Here is a 25122-nt window from a genome sequence, read left to right on the forward strand (position 1 = left end):
TAGCTGATTTACTTTGTTATACAGCAGAAACTAATACACAATTGTAAAGCAGTTATACTCCAATAAAGATGTTAAAAAATTTTTTTGATGTGGACCATTTTCTTAAAGTCTTTATTGAATTTGTTACAATATTGCTTCTGTTTTATGTTTTGGGTTTTTTGGCTGCAAGGCTTGTGGGATCTTAGCTCCCCAACCAGGGAACAAACCCACACCCCCTGCATTGGAAGGTGAGGTCTTAACCACTGGATCCCCAGGGAAGTCCCAATGGGTGTCTTTTAAATGACAGTGAACAGTTGAGAGAGAGGAGGAATACCTTATTTGCATTAAACCTTGTTGGGTTGCACCCTCCAGACCTGCAAGCCCTGTACTTTCCCAGCCTCGAGACCAAAGAAAGAGCCTGGAGTCAGCGACAGAGACATCAATGGTTTCATGGATAAGGTGAATCTTCCTTGTCTGAACCAAGGTCCTGGAGTGACACCCCACCATGTGCAGCAGAGGTGGGCAGGATTTGGTGGCAGTCTTCACTCCCAGGTGGGATGGGGAGGGAGGTTACCAGTTACAGGAGTATTGACTTTAGGTCGGTGCTTATTGGTTGCCAGGGAAACCAGTAGAGGGGTTCACCCCTCACTGCCCCTTTGATAAATCATCATAGTGGAGATAATTCTGATCTAAAGATTAGATCATTAGCTGGGGCCAGAGACAAGTACATAGGCATTTACTGATTAGGCCCTATGATTGAGGGAAGGTCAGTCATGTGAGTGGGTGTAGGTGAAGCAGGGACTGGTGGAGCAGGGGATGTACAGAGAGCAAGAGAACAGCCACATTGGGTGGCCTGATCATACAAACCTCCTACCTTCCTCAGGCAGCAGAGAAAACTTGCCTTTTACTACCATTGGGCACCTTTAGTCAGATGCTTTTTGCTTGGCCCTGCGTTCAGAGTTCCTAGTTAGAGCAGAGAGAAAATTCAAATTTGTTTGATACCAAACCCTCATTGTACAAGAGAAAAGCCAAAAGAAGAAAAGTCTTAAGGCATTCAGCAAGTCAGACAGAGATCCAGAACGCAAGCCTTCCCATCCCAGTCAAAGACTCTTCCTTTTCTACCTACAGTGACTCCATTCTCCTCTTAGAGCTAGAGCAGTCTCCTGACTTTATCACCACTATCTCTCTTCTTTTTCTCCTATAGTCTGGGTCCCCTGTTTTGTTTTTGTTTTTGTTTTGGCTGTGCCAAGTGGCATGTGGGATCTTAGTTATCCAACCAGAGATCGAACCCACATCCCCTGCAGTGGAAGAACAGAGTCGTAACCACTGGACTGCCAGGGAAGTCCCTGGGCCCCCTGTTTTGAATCTGCATAGGTATCTTACAGTTTTACAGTTAAATTGGTTTAGAAAGTTGTTCTGTATCTAACTATGTCCTGCCTGGAATATTGGATTCAAATGTAATTGTGGTCTCTCCCATTAATTAATTAATTTTGTTTTATGTACTTTGGGGTATGGCAATGTTTCCCCAGCCAATGAATCTGGTAGTGTATCTGAAGAGACAAGTGTTTAGGGGGCATGTTCTGCATTCTGAAGTGTTGTCTCTTGTCCTTGAAGCACAGAAATATCTCTGAGGGAAGACTGTGCTCTAGATGAGAGCCCAAATATTTAAAACACAACTCTAGCTTCAGAGACATGTTATTTGCTGATTAAGCTTGGAAGTAGATAGATTGTGTGTTTTGGTGAATTGACTACAGTGTCGATTATTATTAAATGATACTCATAGTCTCTTTTGAAAATGGAATGTTTGTGGATGTGTACAGTGGCCTTAAGTATACTTTGTGCCTGTGTAGGGGAATAATGTATTAAGAGCCTAAGAGATGGCTCTGGAAAATGTGAAGTCAATAAGACATAAAGTACATCTGGGCTAGGACCCAGGACTGGATGAATATAGTGGATATGCTATGAATGGAGTATGTGTGTCCATTACCTCTCCATGGGAAAAAAGAAATAGTGTAATGTATAGCACAGGGAATATAACCAATATTTTACAATAACTTTAAATGGAGCATAATCTATAAAAATGTCAAATCACAATATTGTACCCTTAAAACTAATATAATGTTTTAAATCAACTATACTTCAATTAAAAAGGAAATATAAAATTTAAAAATTAAAAAAATACTGCCATAGACTGCAGTAACCAGCCTCATTATAGTATACATATATCAAGTCCTATGTGGGCTTTATTGGTATTAGCTGCGTTACTTGTGTGCTCTACTGGGGTCAGGTGTGCTGGGCTGGAGTGGATCTTGTTTGAATTTAGTGTAATGATGAGGTGTTTGGTAGGCTGTAATTGACTTTGCTAAGGTGAGGTAGGCTACCCTGTACTCTGAGGTATGCTTGAGTGGGTGAGCTAGTCTGAGCTGCAATGGGGTAAACAGGGATGACAGAAGGAGGAAAAGAGAAACTTAGCAGTGCAATAACTTCACTTCTCTGAGTATCATTTTCCAACTTGGCAAATATATATGTGATGAGATTCATCCATTAATACCGAAAATGTTCAGTGAGCACCATCTCAATAACAGGCTCCTTTTCTATGTACTGAGGATACAGAGATAACAAAACAGGGACACTGCCCTTCAGGAGCTCTTGGGTTATGTGGCAAGGCAGATGAGTAAATACACAGTTGCAAGAGAAAAAAATGCAAAGAGAGTGTATCAGGTGATATCAATCATCTCCAAATCTCAGTCACTTAACCCAACAAAAGTACTTCTCATTGATGCAAAGTCTATTGTGGATCCAGGCAACTCTCCAGTGCCGTTGTCCTCCAAGTGTTGGGTCATCATTCCAGGCTGTTTCAATCTTATAGTAGCTCCATATTAACATATGTTTCCATGGTGACCATGGCAGGTAGGGTCTTGCGTTGGACATTAATTGTTGCAGCCAGGGAGGGACACATATTACTTCCTCCTACAACCAAAACCAGTCACACATCCCTTCCGTACTTTAGGAGTACAATCATCCTACATTCCTGAAAGTGGAAAAGGGTTGGCTCTTGGAACATTTGTAACCTACCACAGGTAGGGATAATCCCAGTGTGAGAGCCCAGCAGGTGTGAATGTTAGAGATCTCGAAGGGCTCTCACTAAGCTTTGGAGTTTGGAGGTTCTGCCGCCATTCTCAATGTTACCTAAAGGGATGGATTTTGTTCCTGTGCCTAGCATATTCTCTGTGAAGAAATAGTACAAGTGAGAGTTTTTTAAGGGGTTTTCCTATGATTGTACCAAGTATCCTTTCTTAGAAGTAACAAGTTTGCTATCATTTGGAGTACTGCCCTGGACTCTCTCTGAGCTAAGGCAACAGTCTTTCATAACACTCTGCTTTTCTACTTTCTTTCAACCAGATGCAGTGACTGAAGTTAAGACTGACATCTACGTGACCAGTTTTGGCCCTGTGTCAGACACTGACATGGTAAGTATAGTTTCTGCAAAGGTAAAAGTGAAAGATGATGCAACAGATCAAAGAAAATAAATTGAGGTTTTCCTATGGCAGGGCCTTGGAGCTATATTCTAAGGAGAAGTCTTGTCTCATGAATGCCCTACCCTCATCATCCTACATTTAGCTAAATCCATCTTTTGCCCTGCTCTTCCCACCTATTCACATATCAAGCATATATCCCCCACCAGGAGTACCTTTCCCTTCTATAACATCTCTTTCAAAATTCAGCTTTTCTCCCTATCCTCAATTAAACTTTGTCTGACCTCACACTTCACATTTCAGTACCACACACATATCAGCACATATAGGTCATGTGAGGAGTGCACATGGTGGGGACTCTCAGTCTAGCAACTGGTAGTGTCATTCAAGAAGTCCATCCCCCCCAAAAAAAGTAGAAGTCCATTCCTTGCAAACAAGCCCTATTCAATGGGGAAGTGGATAGACCATGGTGATGTAAAGTGTTTGGAGGAAGAGTCAAACCTACTAGAAACAGGTCCTTCTACAGATGTGAGGATGAAGAGAGCATCAGAACAGATTCAAGGAATAGGGTAGTGCACAGCAGAACTAGCAAGGGGATGACTCATGAGACATCTACAAGGACTTCCCCTTCTCCTACCATTCTCCCTTTCTGCCAAAGCAAGGCATGCAGTGGAGAGTTGAGGCAGGAGACCCTGTCCTAATGGGGCATCTGATCAATATCTACTTCAGATACCAAATATCGTCATTTGAAAAATTATCATGAAGGGACACAAAGAAGCTATTATCTGCTCAGTATGTCAGACAGTGATTAGATGCTCCAAAAAGGTTTGTTGAATGAGTGACTTTGTGTTTAAAATCTTAGAATCAGAAAAACTATGTTCAAAAATATGAAATATCCATGCTCACTACATAGATTTTTTTCTTTATCTTCAGTGGGACTACTACTTAGCAGGGGACAAAGCTTATTTAGATCTGTTGGGTAACTACAAGCAGTTGTGTAGTGTCATGATAGAGTTTTTTCCTATAGGTAATACAGAGTCATTGAGTGGGTTAGACTAGGGCAGTAAAAATATACATGTGTTGTTTTAGAATGATTGATCTGGCAGTCTGTACAGCATGAACTACAAGGGGGAGCAGACTGGAGGCTGAGAGTTGGTTTAGGTATGTTGATTTTACATGGCTTTTATTTCAATCAGGCAAGGTGTAGGAGTCAGTTGGAGAAACAAGCTAATTCTCAGGAGAGGAAGTCATGAGTGGCTGTGATGCCAGGCAGGGGGAAGGTAGAGTCCTGAACTTTGTCTTTTAAGTGTGGAATAAAGAAAGGGATACAGAGATATAGTAAATTCCCTGTGAACTCCTTAAAGGCAAGTACCAAGTACTCCATGGCTTCCCTGGCACTTCATAGAGTACTTGACACATAGGGAGAGCTCAGTGAGGGACATGTTTGATGTAAGACGGATGGAGGATGTGAGTCTCTCTTAGTGGCAACAGGAAAGCCTGTATGTCTAGATTGCCCCCTCTCAACCTGTTGACCATTAATGCCCACAGCTTCAGATCCAGGTATGAATTAAAACTGTTGACATTTGCTCATTCAACAAGTACTCCTTAGAGGCCCAACTCTGCATTAAGGGGCTCTAGGGAATCCATATTCAGAGAGCTCATAGTCCACTGGGGATAACCAAACTCACCAGGGAGGTGAAGCTCTCTTTGTATTGCTGGGAATTAGTGATTGATTAAGATTTTCATAAGAAAGCAACTGAAGCTACTCTTTGGACACACACACACCCACACACCCACACATACTCATTCACTCTCACTTATGAATGAACACCCATAAATATATTCAGACAAAATAAGAAAATATATACAGAATAAAACAAAACAGCCTACACACCATCCCAGGCACTCCATAGACACACATGTGCAAACAGATACCCAAATTCAGGGATACTACAGAAACATACACATAGCTCCTGCCAAAACCAGCTCATTTCCCTTCTCTTTTCCCACCCAAGCAGGCACACATGGATGTGCAGAGACTCTGGAGACATTTCAAACAATCCAGATGTTTTATCTCTTCTAAAGTTTCATCTTCCAGTTGCTTGTTTGTCTTCTCCCTCATGATTAAGCAGAAGCAGCAGAATGTCTCTTTCCTGACAGGGCAGGCTTTGGTCAAATAAATTTCAGGGTATTTTTAGCTGAACTTCCATTGTGTCACAAGGAAGAATAGTTATGATCACTCTGGCTGGGAAACAAATTTCTGGTTTTAATCAATGAATTTGGTAAAGTTGCAGGATACAAAAGTAATGCACAGAAATCTCTTGCATTCCTATACACTAATGATGAAAAATCTGAAACAGAAATTAAGGAAACACTCCCATTTACCATTGCAACAAAAAGAATAAAATACCTAAGAATAAACCTACCTAGGGAGACAAAAGGCCTATATGCAGAAAACTATAAGACAGTGATGAAAGATGATACCAACAGATGGAGAGATATACCATGTTCTTGGATTGGAAGAATCAATATTGTGAAAATGACTATACTACCCAAAGCAATCTACAGATTCAATGCAATCCCTTTCATATTACCAATGGCATTTTTTATGGAACTAGAACAAAAAATCTTAAAATTTGTATGGAGACACAAAAGACCCCAAATAGCCAAAGAAGTCTTGAGGGAAATAAAACAGAGCTAGAGGAATCAGACTCCCTGACTTCAGACTATACTACAAAGCTACAGTAATCAAGACAGTGTGGTACTGGCACAAAAACAGAAACATAGATCAATGGAACAAGATAGGAAGCCCAGAGATAAACCCACACACCTATGGTCAACTAATCTATGACAAAGGAGGCAGGGATATACAATGGAGAAAAGACAGTCTCTTCAGTAAGTGGTGCTGGGAAAACTGGACAGCTACATGTAAAAAATGAAATTAGAACAATCCCTAACACCATACACAAAAATAAACTCAAAATGGATTAGAGACTTAAATGTAAGACCAGACACTCTAAAACTCCTAGAGGAAAACATAGGAAGAACACTCTATGACATAAATCACAGCAAGATCTTTTTTGATCCACCTCCTAGAGTAATGGAAATAAAAACAAAAATAAACAAATAGGACCTAATGAAACTTAAAAGTTTTTGCACAGCAAAGGAAACCATAAATAAGACGAAAAGACAACCCTCAGAATGGGGGAAAATATTTGCAAATGAAGCAACTGACAAAGGATTAATCTCCAAAATATATAAACAGCTCCTGCAGCTCAATATTAAAGAAACAAACAGCCCAATCCAAAAATGGGCAGAAGACCTAAATAGACATTTCTCCTGAGAAGACATACAGATGGCCAAGAAGCACATGAAAAGCTGCTCAACATCACTAATTATTAGAGAAATGCAAATCAAAACTACAATGAGGTATCACCTCACACCAGTTAGAATGGGCATCGTCAGAAAATCTACAAACAACAAATGCTGGAGAGGGTGTGGGGAAAAGGGAACCCTCTTGCATTGTTGGTGGGAATGTAAAGTGATACAGCCACTATGGAGAACAGTATGGAGGTTCCTTAAAAAACTAAAAATAGAATTACCATATGATCCAGCAATCCCACTACTAGGCATATACCCAGAGAAAACCATAATTCAAAAAGACACATGCACCCCAGTGTTCATTGCAGCACTATTTACAATAGCCAGGTCATGGAAGCAACCTAAATGCCCATCAACAGACGAATGGATAAAGAAGATGTGGTACATATATACAATGGAATGTTACTCAGCCATAAAAAGAACGAAATTGGGTCATTTGTTGAGACATGGATGGATCTAGAGACTGTCATACAGTGTGAAGTAAGTCAGAAAGAGAAAAACAAATATTGTGAATTAACACATATATGTGGAACCTAGAAAAATGGTACAGATGAACCAGTTTGCATGGCAGAAATTGAGACACAGATGTAGAGAACAAATGTATGGACACCAAGGGGGGAAAGCTGTGGGGGGTGGGGGTGGGGGTGTGATGAATGGGTGATTGGGATTGACATGTATACACTGATGTGTATAAAATTGATGACTAATAAGGACCTTCTGTATAAAAAAATAAAATGAAATTCAAAAATTAAAAAAAAATCTGTTATTCATGGTTCTTGTATCTATGTTCATAGGTGTTCTCATATTAAACCACTTATCACCTGAACTGCTACTATTCTGGCTCAGGCCACCATTGTCTCTGGCATATCAAACTGTAATAAGCCCCTGATTTCCTTCTCTCTACTCTCAGTTCCCTACAATCTATTATCTACAGGCTGGCAGTGATTATATATATGATACACACACACACACACACACACACACACACACAACCCCCAAAGTAGAGAAAATGGTTTAATGGAACCTCATGTATCCATCACCCAGCTTCAAAAATTATCAACTTGCTTTGCCCAATTTTATTTAATCTATATTTCTACCCCTCACCCCAAATTTTCCCACATTTTCTTGCTTTTTCTTGATTAAACTTATTGTCAGTTTTCTATATTGTGTGTCAAAGCCACCCGTTTTGGATTTTGTGCATCATCTGTATTATTTTGTTGTTGTTGTTTTCTGTTTCACTGATTTTTCCTTTTGTGTAGATCATTTTTCTCTTTACTTTTCTTGGGAAATTCTGTGTTCCTGGTTTCTTGAGGCAGATTAGCTTATGGTTTTCCCTTTTTTAAAGACCATCTTTAAGACTTCTTTATGGCTATCAATTTCCTTCTAAGCAGCACTTGAGGAGTTGAATACAAGATTTCATTTATAAACATTTTCACTGTTATTCAGTTCTAAGTATTTTCTAATATCCTTTATGGTTTCTTCTTTGTTTTCTTAAAAAAATTTAGCGGGTTTTCTAATTTTCAAATGTAAAACTTTATTATTAATTTCTAACTTAATGCCTCATATTGAAACAAGATGGTCTATAGGATATGAAATCTTTTTGTGTTTCTTGAGATTTGCTTTATGGCTTAATATATGATCATCTATTTTTGGTAAAAAAAAATACTGTTTGTTTACTAAGTGTTAAGTGTATGTGTATTCCTTACTTTATGCTTGTCAAAAGGATTCTTCACTTATTTTATCATACAAATTATTGGTTCGATTGGTCTTTCATTTACTGAGAATCTATGGGTTTGTCATTTTCTCCTTGTAATTCAATTTTTGCCTTACATATTTTGAGTCCATGTTATCCATACATAAAAATTAAGAATTTTTTTCACTTGATATACTCCATTTTTTAGTGTAATATTTCATCCTGAACAAAAGTGTTAGTCTTATAGTCCCTGCTGTCTGTATTTTATAGTTCTATGACTTTATTTTGCTGTCTGTATTTTATAGTTCTATGACTTTATTTTGATTAGGATTTATCCATACATATGTTTCCATCGCTTCATTTTCAACTTGTGTTTTCATGTGCCCTTAAGGTGTGACTCTTGTATACACATAACATACAGTTACATTGTTTATTTATCATTAGATTATATTGTTTTTTTCTACTATCTTATTTTATATATCCTTTTCCCCCATGTTTTTATATGCTTTATTTTTTCTTGCCTTCTATGGGATTGAGGCATTTTCTATATTCCCCTTGGTTTTTTCTCTACTCTTTTGTAAGTTTTGCATTTTATTTCTAGTATATTCTTAATGGTTACCTTAAATGTTGATATATATACTTGATGTTAAATTTAATATCTCCACTCTCCTCCCAAATAGTACAAGAATATATTAATCCATGTATCCCTACTCCCTCCTTCCATGTGGCTTACTGTAGTTATTTATTCCACTTTGTTTTTATAGTCCTTAACATCATTTGTAGAGAGCCATTATTTGTTTAATTTACCCATAAGTTTGTCAACACTTGTGCTCACCATTCCTTCTTGAATCTTCCTGCTGGTTTCATTTTCAACTATATGAAAAACTTCTTTTAGTAGTTCCTTTCCTGAGGATTCATTCAATCATTTTTTAATTCAAAAATATTTATAAACCAGCTACTATTGGTCAGGTAGGATTTTAGGTGCTAGGAATATAGCAGTGAACTGAAGAAAATCTCTGCTCTCATGCAGCATCCAGGCTAGTGGAATGAAAGGAAGAGTAAGCAAATAAAAATACATTTTGTCAGAGCTATCTGACAAAATAATGCATGAAGAAAAATAATGCATGGTAAGGGGAAGAGGGATTACTATTTATGATAGGGTGGTCAAAGAATGCTTTTCTGATATGGAGACTTCTGAATGAGGCCTGAATACTGTACATGCCCCAGCCATGGGAAAATATTATCTTATTTATCTAAACTCATCTTTATTTTGAAACCACTCTCAAATGATAATCTAGTTGGCTATAGAATTCTTTTGGCTTCTATTGTTTTTTTCAAGAAGTCTGCTATCAAACTGCTGTTTCTTTGTAGATAATATGTCTTTTCTATTTTGTTGTTTTTAAGATCTCCTCTTTGGTATTTTTCAAATCCACTATGGTTGGCTTGGATATATTTTTTTATACTGAGCTTGCAAGTGATTAAGGTTCTTGAAGCTAAGGATGCTTATATTCAACAATTCTGAGAAACTGTCATCCATTAGTACTTTATTATTTTCCCCCCATTTTCTCTATTCTCCCACTTTAGAACTTTGTTAGAAATATACACTGAACAAGTTTTCTTCACATGTATTTTCCAGTTCACTAATCTCTCTTTAATAATATCTAATCTTCTGTGTAACATATCCATTGAGTTTTTATTTTCAGTGACTATTTTTCTTTCACAGAATATCTAATTCAAATAGACCTTTTTAAAATCTGTTTTTTCTTGCTTTTACCCCATAATGTTTGGATCTATTCTCATGTTCTCAATCTCCTTTGATACTTTTATCATTTTAATTATAGTTCCATTATAATATCTATTTGATTATTCTGTTATGTGAGGTTCTTGGAAGGGGTATAATTCAGCTACATGTTGTATCAGCTGACTCTTGCTTATTACCATTTCCTTAGGTGTTTCGTTGTTGTGGATTGTGAACTTCTTTTCAGAAAGCATTTATTTATGGCCATGTCTCTTTAGAGTGTTTGCTTTTGTAAGTCAATATAGAGGTATCCCCATCCTGAGACCTATTTTTATGTTAATTTCTTAGCTTTTAAGCCCCAAACCAAGTGTACATTTAAATATTGATCTCATATAAGATTAGGCTTGAAGTTGCTAAATCTCAGTAGAAATGCTTCCCCTAAACTCCTGTCCATTTCAGAATTCATGCTTGGATAGACAAATTTCCTTTCTGAATTTTCATGTTGTGGACTGGTTTTATCTAGTTTCTTTTATGTAATTCACCCTTCTCCTGAGGTTGGAGCCCTTCAGGGTCTTGCTTTTATGTGGGAGTCTAATTCCAGCTTTAAACCTGGCATAGTCCTGGCTTACACATGTTGTCCTGATATATAACTGTTGATAAAGCCTCCTCTCTCAAAAGTGTTCCAGTTTAGACAATAAATTATATAATCTTCTAATCCTTAGGCAGGGGTATTCTTGGTGTGCTGGAGGAGAAGAAAAGCCAGACTGGCTAATTTGTAGAGCTACAGGTGGTTGGAGAAGAGCTTAGAGAAGAAGACAAGGGTCAGTTTATGAAGTACTTTCTAAGTAAGAGAAAGGTATTAGAATTTATTCCAGGTATAACTGGAAACTATTAAGGAATTTTAAGCCAAAGGACTTTAAGTAGCTTCTGGCTGCTTCTTTGTTTTACCTGACTACCTAGATGTGTCCCCCATGCCTTGTGTAGTTTAGTCGTCAGTCAAAGCAGAGTTTCTACTCAGATTTTGGGACTTCCCTCTCAGTGGTTTTGTTTTTCTCCAAGGCTTCCCCCTGCATTTTCAGCTCTTTGGCCAGCTTTGAGCTCTGTCTTCTGAGGTATTAAGCCAATAATTTTTCTGATTTCTGCCTAACTCACAAACATCACCCACCACAGTTTTGTCATCTATCATTTAGTGGAAGACTCCCCTATTGTTTCTGCCTGCATTTTTTTCCATAGCCTCAGAGTTTTCACTATGTATGTAGTGGTCAGCCAGGTTTTGGGGCGAAGTATATACTCAGATTTGGGGTCCTATCCCCTCTGTGACTCTCTTGCTTCCAAGACTCCCACTCCTAAATTTCCATATTATTGGCCACTTTGAGCCATTAAGGCTGTGGTATCTGCCACAGAAATTCTAGGTTTGGGAGAGGACCTTTAGAAAAGAAAAGCCACAAACACAATTTTAACCTGTTGCTGCTGCCATCTTTTTTCTTTGTTTTAAAAAACCATCTCTCTTTTATTGAAAACACAGCAAGATGAAAGAATAAAATGGATTTGAATACATCCCTTCCACACAGATTTTTTGTGGGCATGGTACTAAGGATACAGTAGTGAATAAGACGCAGTCCCTGCCCTCAAACGTGCTAAAGTTTAGACATGAAACATGTCAGTTCTTCCCCCTCTTCTCTACACTCCTACCCTCTCCTGAAGGAAACCTAGGGCTGTCATCAAATCTCTGGTTGGCTTTTTCCAAAAGCTCCAATATCCCAAGGTTTCAGATGGGTGGGGCTGAGACTCTTTAGGAGCTAAAGTGAATTCAAGAGATTGCCTAAAAGTGAAAGTTCCTCTAGTCTCAGCATTCTCAGGTTTTTGTACTATAAATCATTATCCTACCTATTTATTATCTAGCTCCCAAGCTGTTAGCATATATAGTGCCTTTTTGCAGATAAGGAAATGTATCCCCTCTAGACAAATTACATAAATTTGGCTCCTCTGTGGACCAATTAGGGAAAGGCTCCCTTCCTACAGGCTTCAGCCCTTCATCAGGGTATGCAGTGCCTTGAGCACATGTGCTGCCATCTTTCAAGACTAAACTTTCTTCAAGTTTTTGTCTGCTTTCAATCATTCCCCATTGGTTTCAAATAGTCTGTATATCTATCTAGCTATATGTCCATAATTTTTAGTTCAAACTTTATAATTAATAGCTATAGGAATGTATATCCAAATGATTTAGTCTGCTGTTACCAAAACCTGGAACATTTATTGTAACTTTAATTTATGTTTAGATGAACAGCAACTTTGAAAATGTTCTTCATGTTTATTAGCAATTTTTATCCATTTCATGAATTTTCTGTTCATGTCATTTACCCATTTTTCTATTTGTGTGTTTGTTTTTATCTTATCTGTAAGAGTTCCTTATTTATTGAAGACAATAAGATATTAACTCATTAGACATATTGTTAGAGAATCAAATGAATGTGTTTTAAAATTTAAGGTTTTAGTTTTATGGTAATTGTTATATTGGCCTTTGATGTTCATATGGGATCATTTAGTAGAAGAGATAAGGTAAGGAGTTTGCCCTTATTAGAGATGCCACTGCATAGAGAAGGGAGCTCTTTCCTTTTCATAAGGCAAAGTCTTGTGTTCAGCTTGCATGATGTGCAGGGCAGTGTTGGCAGTGATCTTCCTAAGCAAAATCTTGTCAAACATATTATCTATGTACTTACTGATCACCAAGACATTTTTTCTCAATCATAATCATTTGCCCTACTTACTAGTAACTACTGTTAATAGACTGCTGCTTCTCTGCAGCAGAGGAAATACTGCAAAGTAATTAATATTTGCTAAGGGCACTGTGGGTCACTACCAGAACTCAACTGAAACATTGTTCTCTCTCTTTTTGTCCTTAGGAGTACACCATTGATGTATTTTTTCGACAGACATGGCATGATGAAAGACTGAAATTTGATGGACCCATGAAGATCCTTCCACTGAATAATCTCCTGGCTAGTAAGATCTGGACCCCTGACACCTTCTTCCACAATGGCAAGAAATCAGTGGCCCATAACATGACCACACCTAACAAGCTGCTCAGACTGGTGGACAATGGAACCCTCCTCTACACCATGAGGTCAGAGAGTGGTGCAGCTCATCTAAAGTATACTGGGGTAGGACCAGGATTGAAATCAGCATGTTTTAAGCTATCCATTGAAAATTCTGTCAAGGTTACAGATTAGAAATGCACATATAGGCATATACTTCCTAACACATTTGCAGGTATGCACGCTTGCAGACGTATATATTATAGACACAAGTATAGAGAGTTGGCCAACAGGCACATGAAAAGCTGCTCATCATCACTAATTATTAGAGAAATGCAAATCAAAACCACATGAGGTATTACCTCACACTGATAAGAATGGCTATCATTAAAAAGTCTACAAATAATAAGTTCTGGAGAGGGTGTGGAGAAAAGGGAACCCTCCTACACTGTTGGTGGGAATGTAAATTGGTACAGCCACTATGAGAACAGTATGGAGGTTCCTTAAAAAACTGAAAATAGAGCTAACATATAATACATCAATCTCACTCCTGGGCATATACCCAGAAAAAACAAAAACTCTAATTTGAAAAGATAATGTGCACACCAATGTTCATAGCAGCACTATTTATAATAGCCAAGACATGGAAACAATACAAGTACCCATCAATAGATGATTGCTTTAAGAAGATGTGATACACACACACACACACACACACACACACACACAATGGAATATTACCACACACACAATGGAATATTACTCAGCCATAAAAAGGAATGAAATATTGCCATTTGCAGCAGCATGGATGGACCTAGAAAATATCATACTAAGTGAAATAAGTCAGGCAGAGAAAGACAAATATTATATGCTATCACTTATACATGGAATCTAAAAAATAATACAAATGAATCTCTATACAAAACAGAAATAGACTCACAGACTTAGAAAACAAACTTATGTTTACCAAAAGGGGAAAGGGAAAGGGAGGGGGGAGGGATAAATTAGAAGTGTGGGGTTAACATATACACACTACTATATATAAAATAGATAAACAACAAGAACGTACTGTTATAGCACAAGAAACTATATTCAATATCTTATAATAACCTATAATAGAAAATAATCTGAAATATTTATATGTATATAGGTGTATGTGTGTATATATATATATATATATATGTATATATATATATATATATATATAAATGGAATCACTTTGCTATATACCTGAAACTAACACAATATTGCAAATCAACTATATTTCAATAAAAAATAGAGTTGGCCATATGAACATTTTCAGACACACAGAGATGTACATTCACAATGTATAAATGTTTATGCATACTCAGAGACATGTGTAGACCAATACACAGGTATATACATAGTCAAGGGCATTTAAATACACAGAATTACAGCCATATACACAGGCATGAACACTGTGACAGTCAGAATAGCCTAGGTTTAACTGCAGCAACAAACTATCCATATGATGCAGAATTGTGAGAATCAAGTGAGATAATGAAACGTACAATGTTACATATATAAATACAAAATTATAGCAACATATATTTTATGCCACATTGTGTGGAAATGCTGAGGAGTTTCATATAAGTGCATTTCCACACAACTTAAGAATATAACTTTTAATATATATATGAATATATATTATATATAATGTATTTCATACTTTTCTGCTCCCAAAGCATAGAACCATCACAGTTTTATGTTTTTCATGACTCATTATCATTAGAGATTTTAGATATGTAAATTTTGCTTTTAAAAGAATAATTTTGAACACATTTCCAGTTCAGTAAGATTCTTTGCCCCAACATTAAAAACTTTCTTGGTTCTTGCTGTCAGTTGTCACTTCCTGAAGCTGCCTTCCACATTAATGAGTGATCTTTTGGTGCAGGTTCTGTGCATTTGTTATTATACACAATGAAACTCAAATAATGCATACCTGGTAAATATGTGATGAATACATGAAGTGTGCTTGCCTGTATGCTAGTCCTTCATTACTTTAAATTTACTATTTATTGATGTGCTTCTGAAAGAATTTGGGAGACAAGAAGATGGCCAAGGAAAAATGGATAGCAAGTCAATTGTTAGAAGTTGAATTAAAGAGGAGGAGCTGAGAGAGTAGAGGAAAGAATGATGGAGAAAAAGGAAGTGGATAGAACAGGGAAGAATAATGTGGAGAAGAGATCAATAAAATTAACATATATATTTATTTTATTGGTCTATTCCCAGAACTTTTATACACGCACACACAGATGAATTGATCAAGGAGAAATGGGTAGAGGAAAGAGAGACTATGAGAGGAGAGAAAAAGAATAGAAAATTTGAGAAGATAAGGCAGAAGATGAAATAAAAGTAAAAGGCTAGATATTAGAATATCCTAAAAGAAAAAGGAGAAATTGGAGTAAAGTATGCAGTAAATGGGAAGAAAGAAAAGAAGACATATAGAAGTAGGGAAAGGGACACTGGAGGGAGAGAAATTATAGATGGAAGAAAGATTAGTATTTTTCATCCATTCATTTATTCATTCACCAAACATGTTTTGAATTCCTAATACATACATGGCCCTGGACTAGGTTCTGGCTATGCAAACATTAAGAAGATATGGTCTTTGTCCTTAAGACAGTCACAATATAATACGGGGAAAAGGCTAATAGATAACCACAAAAAATTAACTGAAATGATAAAGTTATGAGTAATTATGAAAGAATAGAAAAGGGTCATCTAACTCATTCTTCTGGATCAAGTTGAGCAAAGAGTCCCTGGATGAGGCAACACCTAAGTTCCTGATTATTAGTATTGGCATTAATTTTTGCTTTATTAGATAAGTAGAATGTGGTCAAGAAAATTGTATGTGGAAAGTGGAGGGAAGAGAGGAAGGACATTCCGGGTAGAGAAAACCAACTGAGCAGTTGCAGGAAATTGAATGGTATATTATAAGCAAGATAAGGAAGTGGTCAATTTTTTTAATGTTATATATGGCATCCTAGTTACTGTGTAAAGAATGCATTTGTAGGGAACAAGACTGGAAATAGGAAAGCTGGTTAGGAGACAGATTAAATAGTCTAGATGAGGAGTGGTGAAGTTCTAATTCAGAGCAGTGGATTAAGATGGAGATGGGGAGATACACTGAGGAAATAGACAGTGAAACAACCAATGTCAGAATGAGAGCAAAGAGGAGGAATTAAGGTAGAAGGCACCCAAGTAAAATGGGCGACTGATGGTATTACGAACTGGGGTAGATCATATGAGATTTAGGAAAAATTTAGATAGAATAAATCTGTGAGGTTAATTTTGGACAAGATAAGTTTAAGAAGATTGTAGATTATCCAGGGACAGAAGTCTAACAGTAGTTGGATATTCAAGTCATAAGGTCAGGAGAGAGACACAAGCAAGAGATGTAAAGTTTGGTATTGTCAGTATGGTGGGACAACCATGTGAATGCATATGATCACTTCAGGAAAGTATGTAGAGTGAGAGGAAAATCATGCCAAGCATCCAGTCATGTAGCATCACTATCATTAAAGCAGAAGGGAAGAAAGAGGAACCTATGATGGAGACCGAAAAGGAAAAGAAAGGAAGGTGTTAATAGAACCACTAGTGTGTAGTATCTTGAAAGCTAAGTGTGGTAGTCAATACTGCTACTTCCAATATTTCCAGTTCACTTCCCTCTGGGTATATGTTAGTATTTCACTTCCATAGAGCCTTAGACAAATGAATTGCTTTGGCTAACCAAATGTGAGTGGAAATAACATGTGTGATTTCTGAGGGAGGATTGGAAATTTTATTTATTTATTGCTTTTTTAACATGTACATTTCTTTATTTTCATCTCTGTGCAAAAATTTTGCAGTTAGTGGAATCTATTATAACTGCTTCCATATCAGTACCTTCTGGAAACACAGTGATCACTCAGGAACCAGAATATTGTTCTTTTTAATTCATAAAATTAAGTATCATTTTACTCAGGATGAATTTGCAGCACTGGTCATAAAGTTCATTTATCTTTTTTTAAAAAGTATAGTTGATTTACAATGTTGTGTTAGTTTCAGGTATACAGCAAAGTGATTCAGTTATATATATTTTTTCAGATTCTTTGACATTATAGGTTATTACAGGATATTGAATATAGTCTCCTGTGCTCTACAGTGGGTCTTGTTGTTTATCTATTTTGTATATAGTAGCATGTATCTGTTAAGGATTAGAAACTCTTAAGAGCCAGTACATGATTTTCCATGTTCCTCTCCCCTGGCCACAGTGAGTAGCATTATGCCAGGTGGCCTTGGCTCTATCATTCTGTGTCCCTTATTAAAGATAACATAGAAAAGAACATCCCTCCCACAACCTGAGATAGACAAATAGTGTGAATGAGAAAGAAACCTTTGTGGTTTTAGGACACTGATATTTTAGGATTGTTACTGAATATTGATTGAACACATTTTGGCTAATATATTGAAAGGTAAAGGGTTTCAAAAAGATGAGAGTGATCAATAATAATAATACAATAATAGCATAATAAGTACAATAGTTGCCATCAATATAGTACTTACAATGTGCCATGCATTTTTATAATCATTCTACTTTTATGATCTTCATAACAAGTCTATGAGATAGATACAATTACAGGTGAGGAATCTGAGACACAGAGTGAGTAACATTTTCTAAGATCACCTAGGTAGTAAATGGTCAAGCATTCATACTCTGGCAGCTTGCCTGCAATTTTATGCTCTTTACTATTACTTATACATCTTTACAATATTGTTGGCTATTACAAAGATATCTACTAATATAGAGAATTGAAAGTATGTATTAGGTTTGGTAACATGGAAAACACTGGTGTTCTTCACGTACACTCTTTCAATGGAGTGATTAGTGCAATGAGGAGTTTTTATGAGTTGGCATAGAGGTAGTGGAGATAGTGAACATAGAAAATACTTTCTGGGAACTTGCTTGAAAATGAAAGGGATGGGTATATAATAGATATATTCAGGGGTAAAGGAAATAGTTATTTGTTTTGAATGGAGAGACTGGCACATATTTGTGAGATAGCTGGAAGGGGCTAGTAGAAAGGTAAAGGTTGAAGATACAGTAGAAATAGGGTTTTTCTGACATCAGGTTCCCAGAGAAAACTGTAAGGAGATGGTATCCAAACTACAGGGAAAGTTTTACTTGTAAAGGAAGAGGGATACCTGTTCTGACACTGCATGGAAGGACATGAAATTAGACATAAATGTTGAAAAGGAGGTGGGGAGGATAGGGCAGAGTAGAAGTCTGAATGGTTATAATGTATGAAGGAGAATTTGAAGAGACTAGAGCATAAGTGGAGGAATAGGTAGAATAGAGATATACTTGTAATAAAGTGCATAAAGAGAAGAGTTTGAAGAGGAGATGACAGAAAAGATGAACAGAGTCCAGGTCAAGATGATATACACATTTATGAGGTATTTTCCATTTTTTCAGACATGGATATAGGGAACTTTATTTCTATTAATGACATCTTATTTATTAATGAAGATATGGGGAAATACGTTCATTGTTGTGTTCTTTATACTTATTATATATAAATGTTGCATAATATATAATACAATAAAAAATGTTCCAGTGAGTATTTGAATAGGAGGGAAAAGTACTTTTTGAATTTAGCTAGATTTTATCTCATTCACTTGAATCATTCATTCAACATATTTATGAGTGCTATTGTGTTTAAGGCTTTGGGATATATGCTGAACTACAGAGATAAATAAGACACAGCTCATGCTCTTAGTGACTTTACTGTCTAGTAGTTAAAGAAAACATATGCACAGATAGCTGCACAATAATATAAAAGTCCTTAAATAGAGGCAGGTACAAAATATGATGGAATTACAGGGTAAAAAGCATCTAAAATCATGTGGAGACTTAAGCAGTAGGTGTATTTAGGTTAAAGCAGTTGAATTATGTTAAATGTTGCTTACACCACATTACATTGAACACTGGTTGCATTGTTGAAAGACATGCTTTTTTGTGAAACTTAGTATAGGAGCTGTGTCTACAATTAAAAGTGAAACATTTGGAAAAAAAATCATGTGGAGACACCAAGGAAAGTTGTGAAAAGGAGATCATACTTATCCTGTATCTTGAATTTTAAAGGAAATATAGGTAACTATTAAACAGATGAGGGACAGGGTGAGGTATAGGAGGGTATTCCAGGGAGGGAAAATAGCATACACAAATGCAGGTATTTATGAGTTGACAACATGCATCAGAAAATTCATGTCTGTTGTTAGAACTTTTATTTGTTAATTATTCCAAAAATATTTCTTGAGGGCTTAATCAGACCCAAAGAGTATTCTGGGCACTAGGGATAAAGTGGTGGGCAAAAATAGATGTGGGTTCTGCTCTCATATAACTACATTCTATTGGGGAAAACAGTTAAACCGTGATGAAAATGTAGAATATGTGCTATGATGAGGGAAGCACAGAGTGAAATATGCTTTATGAGCATCTAGCAGGGACAATGAAGTGAGTCTATGGGGAATATCTACAATGAATTCCAGAGGAAATAACTTTTAAACTGCAACTTAAAAGATGTGTAGAAGTAAATTATAATAAAAGATAGGGAAGAAATGTTCCAGAGAGAGAGAGTACAGCAGATATGAAGGCCAGAAGAATGAGCAGGGGAGGTAGTGATGATACAATAAAGAAACTTAAAAAAAGTTCATTGTGACTGAACTGTCACCTAATGCAATTTTGTGTGCCCAACACACAGTGAGGCCAAACAAACCAAACCATTGGAATTTTGTGCAGATAAAGGTTTACTGCAGGACCAAGCAAGAAGAATGGGTGGCTCATGCTCAAAAAACCCAAGTCTCCCCATTCTGATGGTTTTGGGGGAGAAGTTTTTAATAGGCAAAATTTGGGGTGATAGTTGTGGGATGTGTGACTTTTTTCTAATTAGTTGGTGGTAAGGTAACAGGGCAGTGGCTGATGGCTTGGTGTCTGGCAACATTCCTTATTTATTGGAATGACAGGCAACATTCTTTGTCTACACTTGGAGTAAATATGATAAGCCATGTGAATTGCTTGACATATGTCCTGCCACATGCCCACTGTGTGGAGGTTTTTGTGTTAATATCCCCATTTTTATAATTACTAAACTGAAGTTTCAATAGAACAACAGTCACACCATTAATAACTGGCAGAGCTGGTACAGAATCTCAAGTCACTCTTATGTTAAAGCAAACTGTTTTTCCCTACTACATCCCACTACTTCCTCTAAGAAGGGAATGTAGGGGATATCAGTTTTAAGCATAATGAGTTTGAGGTGGACATGACAAGCTGCAGCTGGAAATGCAGGTCTGTCACCCAGAACTTTGACACAATGGGATTTTATAAAATTAAATACATTGCACAAAGTGTCCTCTATATATTAGGCCACAGACTAATAGTGTCCTATGTTTAGGTACAAATTAAACAAAATAAGCACTCATTTCTCCATGTTTGCATCATCAAGAAGAAAATGGTATTTTTTGACCAATTAAGAGAGACTTATTATCATATTCAGACCTGCATGCCTTCCTTTATCCTTTGTCTGATTGGGTCAGTTTTGCTCCTGTACTTGGGATGTTCCAAAGACAAATTATTTGAAAGATAAATTGTGCATGATACCTGAACTTTCCCCACCAACACACATGGAAATGTTAATAATAAAGCTCCTCTCCTCCTGCTTTAGATGTAAATAGCTTGCATTTGAGTCTTCATTACAGAGACTTCCTCTGAAATGGCCAGGAACCAGGGAAGGCATTTGGGTCACATTGTTAGTTGTATAGGACTTAATGTAATCAAATCAACCAAGCATTGATAGCTTTGTTTCACACAGTCCTTTTTTGTAATGGCTTTTGCTCTAGGGGATTCCATCTGTAGTTCCTTATTCATTAAGCTAGAAACTGACTCACAGAACCACACTTAGTGTGTTTCACTCTGATGAACAGAAGAGCATAGAAGAGATAGAGCGGCTCACTTTGGACCCTGAGAAAGCTTACAATGAGGTGAGAAGCAAGTAATATTACAAGTCCCAGTTAATCACAAATTATGCTGTGGACTCTGTGTGGTGATATCAACCCCTACCCTCCAAGAATTCACATCTTAGCAGGAAAGATAGGACACATAATTTACTGTACTATAAGGCATAATGGAAGCTTCACAAAAAGCCAACAATGAGGTGCTATAAGCTAAAAATTATAGGTTTCATTACAGCTTGGAGACATGGGCCCAGATGTGGGAAAGCACCACATGGGAACTAGCATTTAAGGGAGGGAAGGAAAAATGTATTCCCAAGAGGTCTTCTCACATTTGTTTCATTTTTGCCAAATGCAAGAGGAAATCAGGGCCTTGAAATAACAAGAATTGCGTTTATTCTCAAAAGCAAGAAGCTGAACCTCAGGCAGATTGAGTCTGTTAAAAAGAACTGATTCACTTTGTTATAAAGCAGAAACTAACACACCATTGTAAAGCAATTATACCCCAATAAAGATGTTAAAAAAAGGAAAGATCATTCTAACACAAGGGGGATTTACAGATCATCAGAAGGGTCCCTCTGGTTCCAAAGAACCCAACTATTTTAGATGCTACTGTTTTCGAATGCAAGTTAGTGTGTCCAATGCCCAGTGAGGCCAAACAAATGGAGACATTGGGGTTTGGAGCAGAGAAAGCTTTATTGCAGGGCCGTGCAAGGAGAAGAGGTAGATCATGCTCAAAAAACCCAAATTCCCCAATGGAGAAACAGGGGATTTGTACCTGGGAGGGCCCCACAGGGTCCTGCTCAGTTTCACTACCCCTAGACAGACTATGTATGTTATAGTGAAATGAACTTTAGGAATTAGGAGCTCTAAGTATGAGTCCTAACTCTGGCCCAGATCAGCAGTGTAACCATGGACAAGGCATTTCTGTTTTCTGGACCTCAGTTTCTTCTTCTGGGAAATGGGGCTGAAAATGCCTGCTCTGTCTATCCTGCAGAAATATTTATTAAATCAAGAAGCATTTACTGACTATATGCTATGTGCCAATCACCGTACTATGCATCAGATTAGAATAATATGTAGAGACCCTTCTCTCAAGTTTCTCACACTTACTTGCAGAAGACAGACACATAAACAGACTGGATATACTGTGTTTCCGTCAAGTAGAGCATTTATAGGGACATGAAAGTCATCTAACTTTTTGTTTTTTGATGTGGCACCCCAGGCAGGAGTGGCTCCATCTTGAGCCTAGAAAGTTATTTCAACAGTGTTAAGCACTAAGCTACTTGTACAAAGTGCTCTGGGATTTCTGTGAGCTGGAGAACTCACTATGCCTATAGGGCACATACAAAGTTATCACAGAAGAGGTAATATTTGAGCATGGACTTGAATGGAATTTGTTCCACATATAAAGAGGAAAGGGCATTCCTGGCAGGACAAAAAAGAACCCAGCAATTTGTAGAAAGGCACAAAAGCATGAGAGCTTTGTTTGGCAAAATCACAAGTATTGGCAGATGGCTGGAGTGTGGGGGAAAAGTGTGAATATCAGAAAATGAGGATGGAGCAACACATCTGAGGTAATTGTTAAAACCTAGATGTGCTCCATATAAGGGCTAAATGCAGTAGTGAAGCTCTGGTATTCCAATTAGGAAGCCCAAGGGCTTCCAGTGTACTGAAGCCTTTTGCCTATAGCTTGAGGATTTAATGGGAAACTTGCAGAAAACTGGGATTCTTTTTTTTTTAGGTTTTATTGGAGTATACTTGATTTACAATGTTTTGTTAGTTTCAGGTGTACAGCAAAGTGAATCAGTTATACATATACATATATCCACTCTTCTTTTTTATGATTCTTTTCCCATATAGTCCATTACAGAGTACTGAGTAGAGTTCCCCGAGCTATACAGCAGCTCCTTAGTAGTTATCTATTTTATATATAGTAGTGTGTATATGTCAATCCCAATCTCCCCATTTATCCCCCTGCCTTATCCCTTGGTGACCATAAGTTTGTTTTCTACATTCGTGATTCTACTTCTGTTTTGTAAATAAGTTCATTTGTACCCTTTTTTTTTAGATTCCACATATAAGCAGTATCATATGATATTTGTCTCTCTCATTATGACTTCACTCAGTATGACAATCTCTAGGTCCATCCATGTTGCTGTGAAGGGAACCCTCCTACACTGTTGGTGGGAATGTAAATTGGTGCAGCCACTGTGGAGAACAGTCTGGAGGTTCCTTAAAATCTAAAAATAGAACTACCATATGACCCAGCAATCCCACCCCTGGGCATATACCCAGAAGAAACCATAATTCAAAAAGACACATGCACCGCAATGTTCATTGCAGCACTATTTACAATAGCTAGGACATGGAAGTAACCTAAATGTCCATCCACAGAGGAATGGATAAAGAAAATGTGGTACATATATACAATGGAATATTACTCAGCCATAAAAAGGAACGAAGTTGTGCCATTAGCAGAGACGTGGATGGACCTAGAGACTGTTGTACAGAGTGAAGTAAGTCAGAAAGAGAAAAACAAATATTGTATAATATTGCTATATATGGAATCTAGAAAAATAACGCAGATGAACTTATTTGCAAAGCAGAAATAGAGACACAGACGTAGAGAGCAAACGTACGGACACCACAGTGGGGAGGTGGGGTGGGATGAATTGGGAGATTGGGATTGACATATATACACTACCATGTGTAAAATAGATAACTAATGAGAACCTACTGTATAGCACAGGAAACTACTCAGTGCTCTGTGGTGACCTAAAAGGGAAGGAAATCCAAAAGAAGAGTGGATATATGTATACGTATAGTGGATTCACTTTACTGTACAGCAGAAACTAACACAACATAGTAAAGCAACTATGCCCCAATAAAAATTAATAAAAAAAGAAGATGTGATACATATATACAATGGAATACTCAGCCATTAAAAAGAACAAAGCAATGCCATTTGCAGAAAACTGGGATTCTTATGACTAATATACTGCTTGGTTTGGGTGTTTAGTGGTGATATATTTCAAGTGACTCATCCTCTACTAATAATGGCTATTAAAGATTTTACTATCTTTTCTATTTCAACATTAATGTCAGATCCTGCCCTTTACTCCATGATAATAGAAATAGCCTGCCTGACACCTCAACCACTCCTGAAGAGTGTTTTTGTTTACTTGAGGTATAATTGATGTACAGTATTATATAGGTTTCAGGTGTACAAGTGATTCACAATTTTTAAAGGTTATACTCCACTTAAAGTTATTATAAAATATTGGCTATATTCGCTGTGTTCTACAATATATTCTTGTAGCTTATTTATTTTAACATAGTGCATTGTACCTCTTAATCTGCAACCCCTATCTTTTCCCTTCCCCTTTCCCTTCTCTCTCCGCACTGGTAACCACTAGTTTCCTCTTTGAACTCATCTTCTATTAATCTTCCCCCTTGGTCTCTCCACTACAGCCACAGTGGCATAGTTGCTATTTTTGGAACACATTGGTCACATTTCTACCTCAGGGCCTTTGCATTTTCTGCTCCCTCTACTTTGAATGTTCTTTTTCCAGGTGTCCATAAGGTTCACTCTCATTACCTTCAGGTTTGTTGCTTAAATGTCACCTACTCTGTGAGGTATTCCCTGAACACGCTATTGAAAATTGCAATGCCTCGTCAATAGTTTCTACTCACATCTTATTTATTTTTCCTGAGACATATTGCCTTTTAACACATTATATAGTTTACTTATTTTACTTGTTTCTTTTTTGTCTTCCCTCTACTCAAATGTAAGCTTCAAGA

At 37.1% G+C, this 25122-nt stretch overlaps 1 protein-coding gene across 2 annotated transcripts in view; it reads left to right on the forward strand.

The window, feature by feature from the left end:
• The window catches only part of GABRA3 (gamma-aminobutyric acid type A receptor subunit alpha3), a 250009-nt gene that overhangs the window by 159932 nt on the left and 64955 nt on the right, over positions 1–25122 (forward strand). For both annotated transcript variants that reach the window (XM_060002519.1, XM_060002520.1), the window contains exons 4-5: positions 3382–3449; positions 13171–13391. In XM_060002519.1, coding sequence (XP_059858502.1) covers positions 3382–3449; positions 13171–13391 — 289 coding nt within the window. The remainder of the gene's footprint in view (positions 1–3381; positions 3450–13170; positions 13392–25122) is intronic.

This window comes from Delphinus delphis, chromosome X (genome assembly GCF_949987515.2).
Source record: "Delphinus delphis chromosome X, mDelDel1.2, whole genome shotgun sequence".
NCBI lineage: Eukaryota > Metazoa > Chordata > Mammalia > Artiodactyla > Delphinidae > Delphinus > Delphinus delphis.